This window comes from Pseudophryne corroboree, chromosome 2 (genome assembly GCF_028390025.1).
Source record: "Pseudophryne corroboree isolate aPseCor3 chromosome 2, aPseCor3.hap2, whole genome shotgun sequence".
Taxonomy (NCBI): domain Eukaryota; kingdom Metazoa; phylum Chordata; class Amphibia; order Anura; family Myobatrachidae; genus Pseudophryne; species Pseudophryne corroboree.
In genome coordinates this window covers 37,907,542-37,924,118 of record NC_086445.1, presented here as the reverse complement: position 1 = coordinate 37,924,118, position 16,577 = coordinate 37,907,542, and the positions used below count along the sequence as shown (strand labels likewise).

The window sequence follows — 16,577 nt, the reverse complement described above, 5'->3', positions numbered from 1 at the left end:
CAGCTGCGACTTTGGGATATTCAGAATCCAGCCGTGCTGATGCAGCACTTCCTGAGATAGTGCCACACCGACTAGCAACTGCTCTTTGGACCTCGCCTTTATAAGGAGATCGTCCAAGTACAGAATAATCATGACTCCCTTCTTTCGGAGGAGCATCATCATTTCGTCCATTACCTTGGTAAATACCCACGGTGCCGTGGACAGACCAGACGGCAACGTCTGGAATTGGTAATGACAGTCCTGTACCACAACCTTGAGGTACTTTGAACTTGAACTTTTTATATATAAATGTTCAAGGATTTTAAATTTAGAATGGGTCTCATCGAACCGTCTGGTTTCGGTACCACAAACATTGTGGAATAGTAACCCCGTCCCTGTTGAAGGAGGGGCACCTTGATTATCACCTGCTGAAGATACAGCTTGTGAATTGCCGCCAGTACTACCTCCCTTTCTCTGAGGGCAGCAGGCAAGGCTGATTTGAGGTAACGGCGAGGGGGAGTCGCCTCGAACTCCAGCTTGTATTTCTGTGATACTACTTGCAGAACCCAGGGATCCATCTGTGAGCGAGCCCACTGGTCGCTGAAGTTCCGGAGACGCGCCCCCCACCGCACCTGGCTCAGCCTGTGGAGCCCCAGTGTCATGCGGTGGACTTAGAGGAAGCGGGGGAAGATTTTTGATCCTTGGAACTGGCTGTCTGGTGCAGCCTTTTCCCTCTTCCCTTGCCTCTGGCAGAAAGGAAGCGCCTTGGACCTGCTTGCTTTTCTGAGGCCGAAAGGACTGTACCTGATAATACGGTGCTTTCTTAGGCTGTGAGGGAACCTGAGGTAAATTTTTTTACTTCCCAGCTGTTGCTGTGGATACGAGGTCCGAGAGACCATCCCCAAACAATTCCTCACCATTATAAGGCAGATACTTTCTTTACTAGGAGCTAAGGAGAGCCCCTAGTGTGCAACCAGCTCGGGCCGGGCACAGATTCTAACTGGAGGAGGGGCATAGAGGGAGGAGCCAGTGCACACCAGATAGTACCTAATCTTTCTTTTAGAGTGCCCAGTCTCCTGCGAAGCCCGCTATTCCCCATGGTCCTTACGGAGTTCCCAGCATCCACTAGGACGTCAGAGAAAATATAATACAATATATTACTAGGGACTGACAGTGTGTAACCACATCCTCATGTGTCCCCATATATAATATAATGCAGCATATTACTAGGGACTGACAGTGTATAACCACATCCTCATGTGTCCCCATATATAATATAATACAGCATATTACTAGGGACTGACCGTGTGTAACCACATCCTCATGTGTCCCCATATATAATATAATACAGCATATTAGTAGGGATTGAGATAGGAGAGAACATTATACACAGCAATAATATAATGTCAATCATAAAACGTATACACGGAATGATCGCGTCATTGTGTACATCTGCCTAATAATAACAACGTGTAGGAACACCTGGCACTTAATTATTAATCAGTGCAATAACTTGAGGCCTGATTCGTAGCCGCAGGGTAGCGGCCGTGCAATACCATACAACTAATATAGAAACCGAGCAGGGTGCGTCTGGTGTAAATAGACGCCTCCTGCCTGCTTCCATGATCCGCTGTTGCATCAGAAGACGCACCATTAGATCTCTCTGCGTGACATTGCGTCAGAGTAGAACGTTACTCAGATTTCTGTCTCAGGTCCGCAGGCGAGGTCAGTAAATCTGCGCCACCTGACGAAGCACCTCCATTTTGAAGAATGTACCCGGTCACCGCCCTATCCCCATCCCCAAAAGCCCTAAGTATGGCAATCAGGCTGGGGCTTAGGGGTCCTGCACATGTGCAATATCCCCACCATTGGGTACAAAGCTGAATTAGACCCTTGATTACGTGCTACTTTCTATTATAGGGAATACTCAACCCTTAAAGAGACAAAACAAACCGAATTGAGAGCTTTAGTAATCAATATTTAATGGTCAAATATAAAATAAAATCACAAGTAAAATAGTGACATAAAACACCGGCTGGTATTAATAGAACAATCTATGGTAAGAAGATAGAACGTCCCAGCACAGGAATTAGTTCCCTTCTCAGATCCATGGACAGTCAGTGTTGTGTATCATAAGGATTAGAACACTCTCCATTCATTCACTTAGTGACATTTCAATGTCTCATCCTGGCCAGGAAATATAGGTTTCCATAGATATACATCTGTTCATTCAGCAAAGAAGGTACTTATTTATGCGAGGAAGTAGTCTGTGATCGATTAAAACATTTAAAGATTAATAAGTCACCAGGTCCCGATGGTATTCATCCAAGGGTTCTAATGGAGCTTCACTCTGAACTTGCAAAACCGCTATTTTTGATCTTTAAGGATTCAGTAATATGGGGTATGGTTCCCAAAGACTGGCGTATAGCGGAAGTAGTGCCTATATTCAAAAAGGGAAGTAAAGCTGAACCAGGTAATTATAGACCAGTAAGTCTTACATCTATAGTGGGGAAAGTATTGGAATGTATTCTAAGAGATAGTATTCAGAAGTTCCTTGAAGTCAATAAGGTCATTAAAAGGAATCAACATGGGTTTATGAAGGACAGATCCTGTCAAACCAACTTACTTGTCTTTTATGAAACAGTAAGCGCAAACCTAGATCAGGGTAAAGAGGTGGATGTAATCTTTTTAGATTTTGCCAAAGCGTTCAACACTGTACCGCACATGACACTTATCTACAAGCTACAAGAATCAGGGCTAGGAAGCACAATATGCACTTGGGTCAAAAACTGGTTAGATAATAGGGAGCAGCGCGTTGTGGTTAATGGATCTTTTTCAAATTGGACTGAAGTGCTAAGTGGTGTGCCGCAAGGCTCAGTATTAGGACCGCTATTGTTCAAAATTTTCATTAACGACCTAACAGAAGGTCTAGAGAGCATGGTGTCAATTTTTGCAGATGATACCAAATTGTGTAAAGTTATAAATGCGGAGGGGGATGCTGAGTCGCTTCAGAACGACTTAGTTAAATTAGAAGCTTGGGCAGCGAAATAGAGAATGCGCTTCAACACAGACAAGTATAAGGTAATGCACTGTGGTAACAAGAACAAAAATAACACCTACCTACTAAATGGGGTAAAATTAGGGGATTCTGTACTGGAAAAGGACTTAGGTGTCTAAGCAGTAGTACCCAAAGTAGGACTGCAGCAAAGAAGGCTAATAAGATATTAGCATGCATAAAACGTTGAATTGATGCTAGGGACAAGAGTATTATACTCCCGTTATATAAATCACTTGTGAGGCCACACCTTGAATACTGTGTACAATTCTGGGCACCTTACTACAAAAAGGATATCCTGGAGCTAGAAAAGGTTCAAAGGCGGGCGACCAAACTAATTAAGGGTATGGAGACGCTGGAATACGAGGAAAGGCTTGCAAGACTAGGCATGTTTACACTGGAAAAGAGGAGATTAAGAGGGGACATGATCAACATTTACAAATATATAAGGGGACATTATACAGATCTTGCGCAGGACCTGTTTTTGGTTAGATGAACACAGAGAACTTGTGGACACTCACTCAGGTTAGAGGAGAGGAGATTCCGCACAATACGGCGTAAAGGCTTTTTTACGGTAAGGACGATACGTGTTTGGAATTCCCTGCCCGAGGGAGTTGTAATGGCCGACTCAGTCAACACCTTTAAGAATGGGTTAGATAAATTCCTAATGGATAAGGATATCCAGGGTTACGGGGCATAGTCACGCACTATGATTATTTAAAAAAAGAGGGGTAAAACGTAAATGGCAGTCATCAACTTCAGTCAAAATTTTCTACAAAATAATCGTGCATAGGAGACCACAAATAGGTTGAACTCAATGGACAATTGTCTTTTTTCAACCTTAGATACTATGTTACTATGTATGTGTGAGGAAATGAGAAGTCTGCAATAATGAATATTCCCACGTCAACAAAACCTGTTGAATATTGACTTTATATCTCCATGTCCCCCTATATAACTACAGATGTGGCCATTTACAGTGTCGCCCCCGATGCAGGCTGCAAGTCCCGGTGTAGCGTTCTCTGCCTGAAAACCACACACCACAGGAGCCAGCACAGGTAGTGGGGGAGCAATGCTTCCGCTACCCAGAAAGTCAAGTGGAGAGAAAGTGGAGAGGTCAGTCAGCGGGGGTAGGTTTTAATTCAGTACGGCGGCAGTAGCTTCCAGGGGTGGTGTCCCATAACCTCTGGCTCCCCATTGTTGTGCTACACAGCAATGGGGAGCTAAAGGCTGCGCCAGGGTACGTTGCCTCCCGCAGCAACAACATATCCCACACCAAAGGGGACACTCAAAGGCTGGGGGATCTAAGGTACCATTGTCCCCTCTGTTTACCCTCCTATTGTTCAACAAAAGTGATCTTCTGTTGTCCAAACCACGGGAGATTCAGGGGTCTATTTACTAAGCCTTGGCTGGAGATAAAGTACCAGCCAATCAGCTTCTGTCATTTTTCAAACCCAGCCTGTGACATGGCAGTTAGGAGCGGATTGGCAGGTACTTTATCTCCGTCGACTTAATCTCCATCCAAGGCTTAGTAAATAGACCCCTTAGTTGTGAACAGTGTCTCCTCCTTTGGTTCACAGCTGGACAGATGGGATGGCTCTCTTTGGCCGATTTAATCACCTTGATTGAAAAAAGTGTAACATATTCCTGGGCCTCAAATCACAGTAGAAAGCAAATCATACCCTGTAGGCTGAGGCCATTCTGGGGGTATAGAGCTACCCAGAGAGCTGGAAAAGATTTTCTGCTCCTCGGCTAAGAAGTGATACTCTGTCAGGAGTTTGTGGTGGGAATGGTCAGTTTGGATTGCGTTACTGAGGCATGCTGTGCTGTTTATCACCTATTCTGTTGTTTGTGATTTGGAACCCCATATCTTTGGTGGCAAGCAGTGGGATCACTGAAGTTACAAGCACGGAAGCAAGATTGTACAACAGAATGGAGACAGCAGCACAAACAAAATACCAGCTGAAGGAGTTTTTGAAAAGGCACCAGACTTTTGTAGAGATGTAGCGGGGAGCCCTGGCTAACAGAGAAAGCACATGATACGTCAATCCGTCACAATGATTAAGTGTGCCACATGCTCCCACAGACACACCCACACATGACCACCACACCTACCCACATACCACCAAACTGTTGGTTATTGCTGGCAAATGGAGACTCCACCACTTACCCACCGATAATACTGGTGGAATGATAGGGAGGATGTGAGGGTGAAGGCATATCACCAAACTAATGGGACAGAACACTGAGTCTCCAAGATGGACCCTTGTGTGAGATTAAACCTCTAAGGATTGTGGTGTTATGAAGAAAGGCCAGAAGAAATACTCCTTCTTGGTGCACTCGTTTGATTAGTGTGATTGCTTAAAATATAACCTTTATTATGTTATGATCATATTATCGGATTAAAAAAAGAAAATTTTTACAAAAAATAATTTAAGTTCAGTATATACGGTCATTCCAAATACTGAGAATCCACTCTTGTGCCAGATACTTCTGTTATTGTAGACTCTCTGTTCTACGCACAGGAGTTCATGATTTGCACGGTGTTGTACATATAAAGGAGTGTTAAAAATATGATAAAGCTATAGAGATGTAAATTTGAGACGTCTTAATGTAAGTAAATATTAATCCATGGTTCTTGGCATTACCCGAGGAGCACCCCGTAGCAGATACGGTAAAAAGTGACAGGACCATTTTTGTAGTTTATTAAATTCTACCCACTGGAGGTGCAATCCAAATTTTGATCCGATTGTCCGTTTGGGCGTTATCGTTTATGCAACCCAAGCCACGCATTGGTAACGCTATCATAAGGGCAACACCCTTTTTATCCCCCATGGGGAGGTTTATTAAAATTTTAATTACGTTTTTTTTCCTATTTCCCACCTGAAGAATACCTATGTTACATTTCAGCTTCCTAACATATCGGGAAGAAAGAGAAATAGGGGTATATTCAATTGAAGTCGGATCCATTCCGACATTCATTTGTCGGAATGGATCCGAACTGGGCTATTCAATGGACATCTCAATTCGACTTTTAAAGTCGAATTGAGATGCGGGAGGGAAGACGGGGGACAGCCGCGGGCAGACGGGGGAGAGCAACGCTACAGCAGCAGCTATATAACCGCTGCTGTAGCTCTGCTCTCCCCCGTCTGCCCGTGGCTCTCCCCCGTCTCCCCCCCAGTCCCTCCTCTCTCATAGCCGCCGCTCCCCATTCCCCCTCCCCTAGCCGCCGCTCCCCGTCCCTCCTCTCTCACAGCCAGCGCTCCCTGTCAGCCGACGCTCCCCGTCCCTCCTCTCTCACAGCCACCGCTGCCCGTCCCCCCTCTCATAGCCGCCGCTCCCAGTCTCCCCCTCTCTCACAGCCTCCGCTAACGGCAGCTTCCACCCAGCTCCAGCAAGCGAGGTCTCACTTGCAGGAGCCGGGTGGATGCTGCTGTGAGTGGCGGCTGTGACATCCTCCAGCGCTGCTCACCCCGTCCCCGCCTCGGCTCTCCCCATCGCCGCCTCCGGCGCTGCTCTCCCCATCTCACTCGACTTTTTATAAAGTTGAACTGAGATGGTCGAAAAGGGGGCCAAACCGCACGTGGATTGGCAGCTATTCCGCCGATCCACGTGCTTTTTGACAAGTCGAATTCATCAACGCCCCCCAAAAAAATTGGGGTTATATTGAATAGGTCGAATCACGATTCGACCTTAAAAAGTCGAAAACTGACGTCTTTTCGACAGACGGCAGCTTTCAACTTCAATTGAATATGCCCCTTAGTGATAGGTCAGTCAGTCAGTCAGTGAGGGTTTTTGCATTTATATATAATGTATATATAGATAGATAATTGCTTCTCCTCCAATCTGAATAAGGGAGGATACTTTAAGTCACTAATTTCTACATTAAGTCTACACAGTGCGATCAGGTGAAATATAAAGATTTAACAATATTTTGGATAAGGGTTGGGGATGAGCAGACAAGGATGGGAGAGTTTGATAGCTGTATTCACAAATAATTAGTTTAGCTAGCTTTTACACAGCACAAAAAAAAACACCCAGGAGTCATCTATGATATTTCTTTCACAGGAGCTGGCTAGGATTCGGCAGTAGTATAATTAAACAGTAGTATAATGAAACACTGAATTTGCAATTCTCAGCCTGATTTATATTGCATAAGTACCATTGTTTTTAATAGGAGAAACCTATGTATCTCAGTATTATCTGTTTAGGCATAAACTATTGTATACATTTGTTAGGCTTTTATGAATTTATGGAAAAAAAAAAAAAGAATGATTCTCTGCCAGTATAAAGTGCCACTTCTACTTTTAATCCATGTGTGGCAATCTGCAGTGAACAGATGAATGAAAGTGTGACACTGTTAGGCAGGGAAAGGAAAAAGAGGGATAGTGCACGCTACTGCTTTCCTGTCCGCTGTCATCTTCACCACTGTTGTTCTAGGTACATTGCAGTGGTGCAGAGAGACCACTGGCTGGATGAAAGAGTTCGCTGAATAGCTGCCAGAAGTGTTCCTGGTGTATGTCACAGTTTCTGTGGGTGCCTTATAGTTGCAGCTGTAGCCGGGGCTCTGTGTAGGTGCTGCCGAGTCCCATTGTGCTTGCGGGACTCTCAGAAGTGACGTGTCAGATGGCGCTATGGCTGGATGACGTACGTTTCACCAGGGTCTTGTTCATATCCAAGTGTGAAACGTACGTCATCCAGCCATAGTGCAATCTGATGCGTCACTTCAGGGAATCCCGCCAGCGCAACGGGACCTGGCAGCACTAGGAATTGCAGAACCTGCAAGGAGCTCTGGCTACAGCTGCAACTATAAGGCATACATAAAAGCCTAACAAATGTATGCAATGGTATATGCACAAATAAACAAATAATACTGAGATACATAGAATTCTCCTAGTCAAAACAATGGTACATATGCAGCACAGTTCAGGCTGAGAATTGCAAATTGAGTGTTTAATTATACTACTGCAGAATCCTTGCCATCTCATGTGAAAGAAATATCATAGAAGACTCCTGTGTTTTTTTTGTACTCAGTGGATAAACTACCTAAACTTATTATTTGGGAATACAGCTGTCAAAATCCCCAACTATTATCCAAAATATTATTGGCACACAAAGCAATTATATAGACTATGGTACTGTAAATGTAATAGGACGGTTGGAAATGAGCTGGATAATTTGTATTCTAAAAATATTGTTAAATCTTTATATTTCACAAGATTGCACTGTGTAGACTTAATGTAGACATTAGTGAATTTAAGTATCCTCCCTTATTCAGATTGCAGTAGAAGCAAGTAATATATCTACAATAACAGAAGTATCTATCACAAGAGTGGATTCTTAGTATTTGGAATGACCATATATACTAAACTTAAATGATTACATTTTAAATATTATGCATTGTTTGTAAAAATTCTATTTTCTAATCCCATAAATTTATCAAAACATAATAAAGGTTATATTTTAAACAATCACACTAATTAAACGAAAGTGCCAAGAAGTATTTCTTCTGGTTTTTCTTCATAAGACCACAATCCTTATATTTATAAAATTGCATATTAATCCAGGTGCACCACCAACACAAGGATTTCTACCTTATGCTTACAGGGGATAAATAACGACTATATTTTTGGTTCTCATTTATCATTACAACCAATTATAATATCTTGTGTGGATCTAAATAGAACTATTTGGTGAGATTAAACCTCCTCTAACCAGAGAGGGACCGTGGGAACATGGCACCCAGTACTCCTCATTGCTCTGGCTCTACCGGTAACGATAATCCCAGCTGTGATCTGGCTTTGATTCAAATAATCAGTTTACTGCCGGGATCATATGTGGCAGCCAGTCCCTCCCAGTCAAGGATCCTTTCTACTGTAACCCCCCCCCCATTCCCCAAATGCAGTCCTCAATGTAATCAATAGAAACACTTAAAAGTATCACATGTAATAGAGACAGTTCTGAGGACTTCGCACTCATAACTAATTTAGGTTATGAAAAAAATTAAAATTCTACTGTATCCACAATGCACACTTTTAGATGCATCGGACACAGCCCCTTGCACAATTCCAAGTCCTGTAGTCGGTGGGAAAAGGAGTCTGTCTGCGTTTTGTATACAAGTCTCGCTATGCGTGTGACGGACAGTTCATTCTCCTAGCTCGGGGTGAACCTTCTTATGTCGCCAAAAATTTGAGTGATCAGAAAAGCTGCGACCGCACTGGGAACACACATATGGCCGCTCCCCGGTGTGAATGCGCTGATGCTTGACAAGGCCGGATCTCTGGACAAAGCACTTGCCGCATTCCGAGCACATAAACGGTTTTTCGCCCGAGTGTAGCCGCTGATGCCTGATGAGAGCAGATGTGTCTGTAAAACATCTGCCGCACTCTGAGCATGGAAACGGCCTCTCCCCGGTGTGAGTGCGCTGATGCTTCTCTAGGTCGGCTTTCTGGGCAAAACATTTGTAGCATTCCATGCACTTAAACGGCTTCTCACCGGAGTGAAACCGCTGATGCGTAATGAGAGCAGAACTGCAAGTAAAGCATCTCTCACACTCCGGGCATGAAAATGGCTTCACCCTGGTGTGAGACCTCTTATGTGACAGCAGACGTGACCTCTGATGAAACGATTTCCCACAGTGAGAACAGTGAAACAGCATGTCCTCTGTGTGACATTGCTGGTGGGTGGTAAGAGCCAATCTGGCACTGGAACTCACTCCGTAAACCGAGCATCTATACAGATTACTGGCGCAATGCATTTGCTGATGGGCAATAAGGACCGAATGATTAGGGAAACATTGCTGACACTCCGAGCACTGATGTGTCTTCTCAGGATAGTGTGAGGAGGCGTGCGGACCTGTTGGGGACAAAAGTACTAAGATAAACCCTCTGTACATCAGCGGATGGCTTGCGTCATCATGTGTGAGACATTGTGTGTAGTTTTATATATATATATATATATATATGTACATCAGCTTACAGAATCATATCTATATACACAGAAATAAATGTGTATTAAAGGGATATAGGACTTATTGTCACTGATTGTAATGAGTGAATGGAGGCATCTGGGTGACTCAGGAAGGAACCATAGATTTATGTCACAAAAGCAGCGGAAAGGATGATATTGGCTGAAAGCTACACAGTGGAAAAATAAGAATTTACTTACCGATAATTCTATTTCTCATAGTCCGTAGTGGATGCTGGGGACTCCGAAAGGACCATGGGGAATAGCGGCTCCGCAGGAGACTGGGCACAAAGTAAAAGCTTTAGGACTAGCTGGTGTGCACTGGCTCCTCCCCCTATGACCCTCCTCCAAGCCTCAGTTAGGATACTGTGCCCGGACGAGCGTACACAATAAGGAAGGATTTTGAATCCCGGGTAAGACTCATACCAGCCACACCAATCACACCGTACAACTTGTGATCTGAACCCAGTTAACAGCATGATAACAGAAGGAGCCTCTGAAAAGATGGCTCACAACAACAATAACCCGATTTTTGTAACAATAACTATGTACAAGTAATGCAGACAATCCGCACTTGGGATGGGCGCCCAGCATCCACTACGGACTATGAGAAATAGAATTATCGGTAAGTAAATTCTTATTTTCTCTAACGTCCTAGTGGATGCTGGGGACTCCGAAAGGACCATGGGGATTATACCAAAGCTCCCAAACGGGCGGGAGAGTGCGGATGACTCTGCAGCACCGAATGAGAGAACTCCAGGTCCTCCTCAGCCAGGGTATCAAATTTGTAGAATTTAGCAAACGTGTTTGCCCCTGACCAAGTAGCTGCTCGGCAAAGTTGTAAAGCCGAGACCCCTCGGGCAGCCGCCCAAGATGAGCCCACTTTCCGTGTGGAATGGGCTTTTACAGATTTTGGCTGTGGCAGGCCTGCCACAGAATGTGCAAGCTGAATTGTACTACAAATCCAACGAGCAATCGTCTGCTTAGAAGCAGGAGCACCCAGCTTGTTGGGTGCATACAGGATAAACAGCAAGTCAGATTTTCTGACTCCAGCCGTCCTGGAAACATATATTTTCAGGGCCCTGACTACGTCCAGCAACTTGGAATCCTCCAAGTCCCTAGTAGCCGCAGGCACCACAATAGGCTGGTTTAAGTGAAATGCTGAAACCACCTTAGGGAGAAATTGAGGACGAGTCCTCAATTCTGCCCTGTCCGTATGAAAAATTAGGTAAGGGCTTTTATAGGATAAAGCCGCCAATTCTGATACACGCCTGGCTGAAGCCAGGGCTAACAGCATTACCACTTTCCATGTGAGATATTTCAAGTCCACAGTGGTGAGTGGTTCAAACCAATGTGATTTTAGGAATCCCAACACTACATTGAGATCCCAAGGTGCCACTGGAGGCACAAAAGGAGGCTGTATATGCAGTACTCCCTTGACAAACGTCTGAACTTCAGAAACAGAAGCTAGTTCTTTTTGGAAGAATATCGACAGGGACGAAATTTGAACCTTAATGGACCCTAATTTGAGGCCCATAGACAGTCCTGTTTGCAGGAATCGACCCAGTTGAAATTCCTCCGTAGGGGCCTTCCTGGCCTCGCACCACGCAACATATTTACGCCAAATACGGTGATAATGTTGTACGGTTACATCCTTCCTGGCTTTGATCAGGGTAGGGATGACTTCATCCGGAATGCCTTTTTCCTTCAGGATCCGGCGTTCAACCGCCATGCCGTCAAACGCAGCCGCGGTAAGTCTTGGAACAGACATGGTCCCTGCTGGAGCAGGTCCTGTCTTAGAGGTAGAGGCCACGGGTCTTCCGTGAGCATCTCTTGAATTTCCGGGTACCAAGTCCTTCTTGGCCAATCCGGAGCCACGAGTATAGTCTTTACTCCTCTCCTTCTTATGATTCTCAGTACTTTTGGTATGAGAGGAAGAGGAGGGAACACATACACTGACCGGTACACCCACGGTGTTACCAGAGCGTCCACAGCTATTGCCTGAGGGTCCCTTGACCTGGAGCAATATCTGTCCAGTTTTTTGTTGAGGCGAGACGCCATCATGTCCACCTTTGGTTTTTCCCAACGGTTTACAATCATGTGGAAGACTTCTGGGTGAAGTCCCCACTCCCCCGGGTGAAGATCGTGTCTGCTGAGGAAGTCTGCTTCCCAGTTGTCCACTCCCGGAATGAACACTGCTGACAGTGCTATCACATGATTTTCCGCCCAGCGAAGAATCCTTGCCACTTCCGTCATTGCCCTCCTGCTTCTTGTGCCGCCCTGTCTGTTTACGTGGGCGACTGCCGTGATGTTGTCCGACTGGATCAATACTGGCTGACCCTGAAGCAGAGGCCTTGCCTGACTTAGGGCATTGTAAATGGCCCTTAGTTCCAGGATATTTATGTGAAGTGACGTTTCCATGCTTGACCACAAGCCCTGGAAATTTTTTCCCTGTGTGACTGCTCCCCAGCCTCTCAGGCTGGCATCCGTGGTCACCAGGACCCAATCCTGAATGCCGAATCTGCGGCCCTCTAGGAGATGAGCACTCTGTAACCACCACAGGAGAGACACCCTTGTCCTTGGAGACAGGGTTATCCGCTGATGCATTTGAAGATGCGATCCGGACCATTTGTCTAGCAGATCCAACTGAAAAGTTCTTGCGTGGAATCTGCCGAATGGAATCGCTTCGTAAGAAGCCACCATCTTTCCCAGGACCCTTGTGCACTGATGCACTGACACCTGGCCTGGTCTTAGGAGTTTCCTGACTAGGTCGGATAACTCCCTGGCTTTCTCTTCCGGGAGAAACACCTTTTTCTGTACTGTGTCCAGAATCATCCCTAGGAACAGCAGACGTGTCGTCGGAATCAGCTGCGATTTTGGAATATTTAGAATCCATCCGTGCTGTCGTAGTACTATTTGAGATAGTGCTACTCCGACCTCTAACTGTTCTCTGGACCGTGCCCTTATCAGGAGATCGTCCAAGTAAGGGATAATTAAGACGCCTTTTCTTCGAAGAAGAATCATCATTTCGGCCATTACCTTGGTAAAGACCCGGGGTGCCGTGGACAATCCAAACGGCAGCGTCTGAAACTGATAGTGACAGTTCTGTACCACAAACCTGAGGTACCCTTGGTGAGTAGGGCAAATTGGGACATGGAGGTAAGCATCCTTGATGTCCAGAGACACCATGTAGTCCCCTTCTTCCAGGTTCGCTATCACTGCTCTGAGTGACTCCATCTTGAACCTTTTTATGTAAGTGTTCAAGGCTTTCAGATTTAAAATGGGTCTCACCGAGCCGTCCGGCTTCGGTACCACAAACAGCGTGGAGTAATACCCCTTTCCCTGTTGTAGGAGGGGTACCTTGATTATCACTTGCTGGGAATACAGCTTGTGAATGGCTTCCAATACCGCCTCCCTGTCGGGGGTAGACGTTGGTAAAGCAGACTTCAGGAACCGGCGAGGGGGAGACGTCTCGAATTCCAATTTGTACCCCTGTGATACTACCTGCAGGATCCAGGGGTCCACTTGCGAGTGAGCCCACTGCGCGCTGAAATTCTTGAGACGGGCCCCCACCGTGCCTGAGTCCGCTTGTAAGGCCCCAGCGTCATGCTGAGGACTTGGCAGAAGCGGGGGAGGGCTTCTGTTCGTGGGAAGAAGCTGTCTGTTGCAGTCTTTTTCCCCTTCCTCTGCCCCGGGGCAGATATGAGTGGCCTTTTGCCCGCTTGCCCTTATGGGGACGAAAGGACTGAGCCTGAAAAGGCGGTATCTTTTTCTGCTGCGAGGTGACTTGGGGTAAAAAGGTGAATTTCCCAGCCGTTGCCGTGGCCACCAGGTCCGGTAGACCGCCCCCAAATAACTCCTCCCCTTTATACGGCAATACTTCCATATGCCGTTTGGAATCCGCATCCCCTGACCACTGTCGCGTCCATAATCCTCTTCTGGCAGAAATGGACATCGCACTTACTCTTGATGCCAGAGTGCAATGTCTCTCTGTGCATCTCGCATATATAGGAATGCATCCTTTAAATGCTCTATAGTCAATAATATATTGTCCCTGTCCAGGGTATCAATATTTTCAGTCAGGGAATCCGACCAAGCCACCCCAGCACTGCACATCCAGGCTGAGGCGATTGCTGGTCGCAGTATAACACCAGTATGAGTGTATATACTTTTAAGGATATTTTCCAGCCTCCTATCTGCTGGCTCCTTAAGGGCGGCCGTTTCTGGAGACGGGAACGCCACTTGTTTTGATAAGCGTGTGAGCGCCTTATCCACCCTAGGGGGTGTTTCCCAACGAGCCCTAACCTCTGGTGGGAAGGGATATAGTGCCAATAATTTTTTAGAAATTAGCAGTTTTTTGTCGGGGGTAACCCACGCTTCATCACACACTTCATTCAATTCATCTGATTCAGGAAAAACTACGGGTAGTTTTTTCACACCCCACATAATACCCCTTTTTGTGGTACTTGCAGTATCAGAGATGTGCAAAACCTCCTTCATTGCCGTGATCATGTAACGTGTGGCCCTACTGGAAAATACGTTTGTTTCTTCACCGTCGACACTGGAGTCAGTGTCTGTGTCTGGGTCCGTGTCGACCCACTGAGGTAACGGGCGTTTAATAGCCCCTGACGGTGTTTGAGACGCCTGGACAGGCACTAACTGAGCTGCCGGCTGTCTCATGTCGTCAACAGTTTTCTGTAACGTGCCGACACGGTCACGTAATTCCTTAATTACGGCCATCCATTCAGGTGTCGACTCCCTTGGGGGTGACATCACCATTATAGGCAATTGCTCCGCCTCCACATCATTTTCCTCCTCATACATGTCGACACACACGTACCGACACCCAGCACACACACAGGGAATGCTCTGATAGAGGACAGGACCCACTTAGCCCCTTGGGGAGACAGAGGGAGAGTTTGCCAGCACACACCAGAGCGCTATATATGTATAGGGACAACCTTACAATAAGTGTCTATCCCTTATAGCTGATTATATCTGTTATTTTGCCAAATAAGTGCCCCCCTCTCTTTTTTACCCTGTTTCTGTAGTTGCAGGATGCAGGGGAGATTCTGGGAGCCTTCCTACCAGCGGAGCTGTGTGGGAAAAATGGCGCTGTGTGCTGAGGAGATAGGCCCCGCCCCCTTCACGGCGGGCTCTTCTCCCGCTTTTTTCTGGAAAACTGGCAGGGGTTAAATACATCCATATAGCCCAGGAGCTATATGTGATGTATTTTTTGCCAAATAAGGTAAATTCATTGCTTCCCAGGGCGCCCCCCCCCAGCGCCCTGCACCCTCAGTGACCGAAGTGTGAAGTGTGCTGAGAGCAATGGCGCACAGCTGCAGTGCTGTGCGCTACCTTATGAAGACAGGAAAGTCTTCTGCCGCCGATTTATGGACCTCTTCTTGCTTCAGCATCTGTAAGGGGGCCGGCGGCGCGGCTCCGGGACCCATCCATGGCTGGGCCTGTGATCGTCCCTCTGGAGCTAATGTCCAGTAGCCTAAGAAGCCCAATCCACTCTGCACGCAGGTGAGTTCGCTTCTTCTCCTCTTAGTCCCTTGATGCAGTGAGCCTGTTGCCAGCAGGTCTCACTGAAAATAAAAAACCTATTTAAACTTTTACTCTAAGCAGCTCAGGAGAGCCACCTAGATTGCACCCTTCTCGTTCGGGCACAAAATCTTAACTGAGGCTTGGAGGAGGGTCATAGGGGGAGGAGCCAGTGCACACCAGCTAGTCCTTAAGCTTTTACTTTGTGCCCAGTCTCCTGCGGAGCCGCTATTCCCCATGGTCCTTTCGGAGTCCCCAGCATCCACTAGGACGTTAGAGAAATGTAAAAATACCAAATGTCTATTGTCCATCACTCGGAGAGATGAGGCGCTGACAGAATCTGTACTGTAATAGTTATACACATAGGCAGAATGCACAACAGACACAGCAAGTGGAGGATTTATACATACATATAACATATACCAAAATGTATATTTCTAGGGCAAATCTGCATAACTCTGTAAGTAACAGTGAGCTACAGACAGCACCTGAGCACAGAGTCTACGCAGGAGCTCATACAGGGAATAGTGACTGCTGGCAGTGCGCTCTGTGCATCAGAGACATGGACGTTATGGTACGTATGTGACGCTGTGGCGGCAGAGGAGAGAACGCTCATCTGACCCCCCTGCCGCAGACAAAGCGCCCACAGGACCGCCGACACAACATGAACATGTCACACACCAAAGCTATTACTACAGAATCGCCAAACACCCAGATATCCCAGCAGTGTCCTGTACATTGTACAGACTCAGGGATATAGGCCAATAACCAAATGACAATGGCAGTGACACGGGCTCCTATAATCAGTGTGCCCATATATAAAATATAATACAGCATACTACTAGGGACTGACAGTGAGTAACCTGATGTGTGTCCATATATAATATAATACAGCATATTACTAGGGACTGATAGTGTGTAACCAGATCCTCATGTGCGCTCATATATAATATAATACAGCATATTACTAGGGACTGACAGTGTGTAACCACATCCTCATGTGTGCCCATATATAATATAATACAGCATA

General features: G+C 46.1%; 2 protein-coding genes across 2 annotated transcripts in view; both read right to left on the bottom strand.

Moving 5' to 3' along the window:
- Positions 1–16,577, bottom strand: part of LOC134989911 (zinc finger protein 271-like) — a 187,372-nt gene that overhangs the window by 55,976 nt on the left and 114,819 nt on the right. The gene's annotated exons all lie outside the window — the stretch shown is intronic.
- Positions 8,986–16,577, bottom strand: part of LOC134996190 (gastrula zinc finger protein XlCGF71.1-like) — a 38,068-nt gene continuing 30,476 nt past the window's right edge. Inside the window, exon 2 of the mRNA XM_063951169.1 lies at positions 8,986–9,889. Coding sequence (XP_063807239.1) covers positions 9,180–9,791 — 612 coding nt within the window. The 5' untranslated portion in view covers positions 9,792–9,889 and the 3' untranslated portion in view covers positions 8,986–9,179. The remainder of the gene's footprint in view (positions 9,890–16,577) is intronic.